Source organism: Ixodes scapularis, unplaced genomic scaffold (assembly GCF_016920785.2).
Source record: "Ixodes scapularis isolate PalLabHiFi unplaced genomic scaffold, ASM1692078v2 PGA_scaffold4__175_contigs__length_147842914, whole genome shotgun sequence".
NCBI lineage: Eukaryota > Metazoa > Arthropoda > Arachnida > Ixodida > Ixodidae > Ixodes > Ixodes scapularis.
In genome coordinates this window covers 128,948,776-128,955,486 of record NW_024609879.1, presented here as the reverse complement: position 1 = coordinate 128,955,486, position 6,711 = coordinate 128,948,776, and the positions used below count along the sequence as shown (strand labels likewise).

Below are 6,711 nucleotides of genomic sequence, written 5' to 3'. Positions count from 1 at the left end.
TTTCCTTGTCCCCAGCATAGACCTTTGCGGAGGCTCGTCAACGTCCGCTTCAGTGGCTCGGCATCTCGGTAAGACAAGACAAGGTCAGCAATGTCGGCCGTAACCTGACGTGCGTGCCAAGGCACAACAACGGGCTGTTTGCAAATCTGCGTTTGCCCACACCGGGTGTGGGCGCTACGCGTCTGCGATCAAACGTCTGCGCATGCGCCGTATCGACGGCAGCGCCACCGCAGTGGCGTGACGTCACAGAGTTGAGTTAATCTGCAATATAGAGCCACTAAAAGAAGCTACGCCGCAGAATCGCGGCCATCGATTCCCGGGAATGTCTCGTGGGTGCCGCCATTTTGTTGTTCGGTGCAGTGCGCGCCATCTAGTAGGAACTACTGCGGCTATTATCTGAGTCCGCCATTGCTTGTGCACGAACTCTGAGCGCATATTGGTCACGAGTGGTGCGCCAGCGTTCGGCGAAGACTAGGGTCCAATTTCACGCTTCGTGCCCGAGAAAATGGCGACCTGCCAAAGTTGCTCGATGGGAAAAGCCGTTGCGATTCATAAATGCAACTTGCTGAGCACAAAAAAGGGGTCACCGCTTCCTATTCCTCCCCCTTCTCTCTCGGACATTTTAGACTCCTTTCTGAGCAAACAGTTGGGGAAAAAGGCGAAAATCCGCCTCTTTCGCTACCGTCGTCCCCTTAGGTACACCTCAGGGACCGTAATTCCACCACCTCCCGAACACTTTTGACGCGCCTGTCTCAGGTGACATCGTTTCGCTCTGTCGTGGGCTGTTTTAACATTCCCAAAGGACGGAAAAAGCGTTTTGTGTAATTTGATTTCAGGTAAAGCTTCAGAAAACTGCAGAGAAGCAATAAGTTTAAGCACCAAGGTCGGTCAAGTGTCGTTGCTCTAAACATTCCCAACCAGCCTACAAATGCGAGGCAATGGCAGAAGGCCAGCGTACATTTTTACATGTACGAAGGTGCTTCGACTCCTTTTTCAGTTCGTATGTGACCGTAGGCCCGCGGAAGAGAATGCCAGTTGCGAAGCTCAGCCGACAAAATGAGTCGATCTCCTTTTACGAGTAGCCTTGACATCGCCTCCGAAGGTAGAAGCTGGGCCACCGCACTCGCGCCGACGCACGGGAGCCCCCGAGCTCGCTTCACGGCCTCGTTTGACCCGGCAAGGCATGCCTCTCCACGCCTTCGGCGTAACGAGCGGCGCATGTATTATATGCACGTCCGCAGGACATCCATGGAACGTTAGGACTAGGGACGTCGTGAACTTTGGTCGAACCTATAGGCTTTGACTGGTTCGGCGAACATCGAGCTTATAGTAAGGTGCGACGAAGTTCGACTTACAGATAGTGCTGCCCGTTCACTACCCAAAAATTTTGAAATTTCGAATCCCATCCTCGTCGCCAGTGATGGGTACTAATGTGCGTCCATACTTTTTCATTGATTTGTTTGGTTTGATTGTACAGTGATATCAGTCCCATCGAAGAGCCTGCGCGTTCTTCACGTGTTTCCATTCTCAGCAATTCTTAACTTGTCAGTCACTATGATGCTCTAATTCACGGAGAAGTTCATTTGGACACGTGTGAACACGTTGCGGGGTTCCTCGCTTACTTCGGTGGAACGGTTCATCCATCCGACAGCCAGTAAGCACGCTAAAGAAATCTGGAGCGTCAACTTACCGGCAAAGCACTAGGGCGGGAGTCGATCGTTCCAATCTACGGGGAGATATCGGTGAACGACGAGGCGCTGAGAAATATGTTTAGGACTACAAAAAGCAGTCTGCGGTATCAGGCTGAGCATGACGTAAGCACATAGAAAGTCATATTTAATGCGTCAGCGCAGTCCTGTTTTTTTTTTTCATGTTTAGACATTTTTTTTTTGTATTATTGTTTGCCAAGCCTTCTCCGTAGATTGTAGAAATTTTTCCCAAATACGTTGAGGAAAGTAGACTCATGATAAGATACAAAGCGCGCAAACAAGGGCGAAAAAGAGAGGATATGTACGACAGACCAGCGCTTACTCGCAACTGAAGTTTTATTGTGTTATATCTGTGGCAGTGCTCGTGCCTTGACGTGCAGCGTGCGCGCGAGACTATCGCGTGAACTGACTGACTGCCTACCCGAGCGACAGCATGCAGCCGTGTTCTAACCGGGCTGATTTCTGTAACCCGTTTTTCTTGTAAATACACCACATTTATTGGCGACGAGGATGTTCGGGTCCACGGGTTGGATCATCGTCTGACTGCTGGGGGCTTGACTGGAGCCAAGGATTGTCCAGCCTCGGAATCCTGGAGCGGCCATCAAGCGGCAACCCCTCAGCGAAGACCATGAGTCGCATCGGGCACATCGAGTCTTTCGACGATACGACGAGCGACTGGCGCTCCTATGAAGAAAGACTGGCGTCATACCTCCTGGTAAACGAGGTTCCCGAAGGTAAGAAGGTTCATGCCTTCTTGAGTCTCATCGGTCCGAAGACGTACGCTTTGTTGAAGTCGCTTACGGCCCCGCAGTCACCGTCCGAAAAGTCGTTTACCGCGTTACTCAAGCTTCTGGGCGATCATCTTGCGCCGCAGCCATCCGTCATAGCGGAAAGGGCGAAGTTCTACAAGCGTTCGCAAGAAGAAAGCGAGTCCATCGCCGAATTTGTAGCGGTACTTCGAGATCTAGCACAGAGCTGCGATTTTGGAGGCTTTCTTGATGAGGCGCTACGCGACCGTTTTGTGTGCGGCCTCCGCCGAGAAGATGTGCAGCGCGTCCTCTTCACAGAAGACAAAAAGCTGACTTTCCAGAAAGCCGTAGAGAGGGCTCTTGCGATGGAAATAGCAACTAAAAGTGCAGCGTTAACGCACACCAGCGGTGCATCGGTCCCTGACGTCCACAAGGTTCGGGTCGACCACAAAGCGCGGATCGACAAGCAAGTACCAGAGCAGTCAAGTTGTTTCCGTTGTGGCTCGACCAACCACCGCAGTGATGCGTGCCCCCACGTCGGTGACACATGTTTCAAGTGCAACCGGAAAGGGCACATTCAGCGCGCCTGCCGTTCGGGTAACAAGAAGCCGACAAAATCGAAACGACAAAGGCAGGTGAAAACGCTGACGTCCGTTCACGACGCGGTATCTCTGCAAGCGGTCAAGGCTGCGGGCTTGGAACCGATCACCGTACCCATAAACGTTGACGGTGTGAAGCTTACAATGGAACTTGACACAGGCGCAGCTGTGTCCGTTGTCTCCTTGGCTGAATTTCGGAAGCTGTTCCCAAGAAAGCAGCTACAACCTACAACGCTGACACTTCGCACGTATACAGGAGACTTTGTGAAGCCGAAGGGTCGGGCCTTGGTCTTTGTGCAGCACAACGACCAAAGTAAGGAGCTTCCACTGTACGTCGTGGAAACCAAGGGACCGGCATTGCTTGGCAGAGAATGGCTGCGAGAAATTCGGCTAGACTGGAAGAACCTGGTCACTGTCAACAGGCTCGACACGTCGGAGAGTCTCAAACAAAAGTTGGACGCCTTGTTGGAGAACCACAGCGACCTGTTCAAAGATGAGCTTGGCACCATTTGTGGAGAACAAGCCGAACTTTTTCTTCGTGAAGGTTCACAGCCGAAGTTTCTGAAGGCTAGAAGCATTCCATTCGCACTGCAAGCAGCAGTCGAAACAGAATTGGCAAAAATGGAAAAGTTGGGAGTCATCACGCCCGTGGCTACCAGCGAGTATGCGACACCCCTTGTACCTGTAGTAAAAAAGGATGGCAGTATACGCCTCTGCGGAGATTTCAAGGCTACGCTCAATCCCTGCCTGGAGGTGGACAGGTACCCCATACCACGTATTGATGAGCTGTTGGCGGCCTTAGCTGGCGGACAAGAATTCTCAAAGATCGACCTCAGCAGGGCTTACCAACAGGTGGTTATGGCGGACAACTCAAAAAAGTTGCTAACGCTGAACACGCACAAAGGGCTGTACGCCATGAACCGTCTTGCTTTTGGCATCTCATCAGCACCAGGCATCTTCCAGAGGATAATGGATAATATGCTGAAGGGCCTGAAGGGTGTCAGCTGCTATCTCGATGACATCCTGATCACCGGAAAGTCGAAGCAAGAACACCTCAGCAATCTCGAAGCCGTCTTGTCGAGATTACAAGAACGTGGTGTGCGAGTGCGGCGTAACAAGTGCTCGTTTTTTCAGCACGAACTACGTTATCTCGGCCACGTCATCAACGCTGAAGGTGTTTGCGCATCCCCTGAGAAAGTGTCTGCACTACTGAATGCTCCTGCTCCGAAAAACAAGCAGCAACTGCAGTCGTTCCTTGGGATGGTGAACTACTACGGAAAGTTCGTTCCGCAACTTTCTACGCTGGCACACCCCTTGTACAAGATGCTGAGACAAGGAGAAGAATGGACGTGGGACGAAGTTTGCCAGTCCGCTTTTCAGAAAATCAAAGCTGCGATGACTTCCCCACCGATCTTAGTTCATTATGATCCCAAAAGACCCCTGCAGCTCGCCTGTGACGCATCGCAATACGGCATAGGCGCCGTTCTTTCTCAAGTTTCTCCGGACGGAAAAGTTCAACCTGTGGCTTACGCGTCTCGTACCTTATCGGAGGCTGAAAAGAACTACAGCCAGATTGAGAAAGAAGCACTGGCCCTGATCTTCGGAGTTAAAAAATTCCACGTGTACATTTACGGCCGTTTCTTCACCTTGATTACAGACCATAAGCCTTTGCAAACCATTTTCGGCCCGAAAACAGGTATTCTAGCAATGGCTGCTGCACGGATGCAGCGCTGGGCAGTGACGCTGTCTACGTACAGCTACTCGCTCCAGTTCAAGAAATCAAGTGACAACACTGAAGCAGACTGCTTGTCAAGATTGCCACTTGACATTGTGGCAGATGAATCTACCGAAGGAAACGAAACTTTCTATTCTCTGCGTCTAGATACGCTACCTGTCACCAGCCGTGACATTGCTCGTGCCACACGCCACGACCCTTTGTTAAGCAAAGTACTCGACTTGACACACGTGGGCTGGCCATCGTCCATCACTGACAAGGAAATGAAGCCTTTCTTTGACAGACGTCTGGAGCTCACTGTGCATCAAGGGTGTCTGATGTATGGCATGCGGGTAGTCGTACCACCAAAACTGCGCAATCTCCTGCTTGAAGAGATACATCTGGGTCATCCAGGTATTGTCAGAAGCAAGGAATTAGCCAGGAGCTACATCTGGTGGCCTTCAATTGACAATGACCTGGAAGAGCAAGTGAAAGCATGTGAAGAATGCTATCAACAGCGGAACGAGCCAGTCCCCGCGCCCCTCCACCCTTGGGCATGGCCGACATCGCCCTGGCAAAGGGTGCATTTGGATTTCGCGGGTCCAGTCAAGGGGAAGATGTTTTTGGTCGCCGTAGATGCACACTCAAAGTGGCCCGAGGTCTATGTGATGGAGAAGACGACATCACAGCACACGATCCAACGTTTTCAGGACTTGTTTTGTCGTTTTGGTGTACCTGAGGCCATTGTTACGGACAACGGTCCTCAGTTCGTCTCAACAGAATTCAAGTCTTTTATTAAGAATCTAGGAGGCCGTCACATCTTGAGCGCGGCCTATCACCCGAGTACTAATGGCCTCGCGGAGAGGTTTGTCCAGACATTGAAGTCTGCTCTCCGAAAAGGACGACCGCAAGACTCCCTGGAATTGACGGTACAAACGTTTCTTCTGACGTACCGCAATACCCCTCACACGACGACAAAAGAAACACCTGCCACTTTGTTCTTAGGCAGAAGACTTCGCGTAAGACTCGATGCCATTAAGCCTTCCGTTGGGGGAAGAGTAGGACATCAACAGTTCGTCCAGACCTCGCAGCGAAAGGCGCGAACAAGGATTTTTAGTGTGAACGACAATGTTCTCGTGAGGAACTATAGAGGCTCCCAGAAGTGGATTCCCGGCACAATTCTGAAGCAATCTGGCCCAGTGTCCTTCCAGGTTCGAGTCACGACTGCTCGGGGCATATATATCTGGCGCCGTCACCAAGACCAGATGCTTCATCATCGTGAAAACTCGATGCAAGCCACATCAGACGGATTCCTGCCCGACCTGAGGGATCCAGAGAACTGCGTCGACGAGCCTGTGGTCAGTGAGTTTGCAACCACCCCACAGAGGGCAACCGACAGTCCCGCTGTGCAACAGCGCTACCCCACAAGACATCGTCGTCCTCCAGACAGATACGACGCATAACGTTTTTGGCATTGTGTGCAGTGTGTGTTTTCCTTTGGTTTCTTCAATTACGCCGGGGGAAATGTTATATCTGTGGCAGTGCTCGTGCCTTGACGTGCAGCGTGCGCGCGAGACTATCGCGTGAACTGACTGACTGCCTACCCGAGCGACAGCATGCAGCCGTGTTCTAACCGGGCTGATTTCTGTAACCCGTTTTTCTTGTAAATACACCACATATTGAAACTTGGGAAAACACGAAGATAGTTTTTCTCGCCGGCTGTACATGCGTCGCTCTGAGGTGCCAGTTGTTTTGAGCGCAACATAAAAATTGATACAGTTGTGCAGGTTAGTTCGCTTGTCAAAAAAGAAGAAAGATATATATATATATATTATGTGGGAAGAAACATGCAAATCAGTTTGTCAACTGCCGAGTCGGCGTCGTGTACTGCATTCCACTGTCTTGTGGTAAGACTGGACGTTGTATTAATGATAGACTGG

At 51.1% G+C, this 6,711-nt stretch overlaps 1 protein-coding gene across 1 annotated transcript; it reads left to right on the top strand.

Annotated features, from left to right (window-relative positions):
• The first annotated feature begins 2,283 nt into the window (after positions 1–2,283).
• LOC121047144 (uncharacterized protein K02A2.6-like) lies at positions 2,284–6,234 on the top strand. Its single transcript, XM_040502156.2, has 2 exons — positions 2,284–3,705; positions 5,983–6,234. The coding sequence occupies exons 1-2, from the start codon at positions 2,338–2,340 to the stop codon at positions 6,232–6,234; spliced, it is 1,620 nt and encodes a 539-aa protein (XP_040358090.1). The 5' UTR covers positions 2,284–2,337.
• The last annotated feature ends 477 nt before the right edge of the window (positions 6,235–6,711 follow it).

What these genes read in the sequence shown, in the direction of transcription:
- LOC121047144 (XM_040502156.2), top strand. Translation starts at nt 2,338, where the DNA reads ATGAGTCGCATCGGGCACATCGAGTCTTTCGACGATACGACGAGCGAC. An exon ending in AGTTGGGAGTCATCACGCCC is followed by an intron (nt 3,706 to 5,982) that starts GTGGCTACCAGC and finishes GTGTCCTTCCAG; the next exon opens with GTTCGAGTCACGACTGCTCG.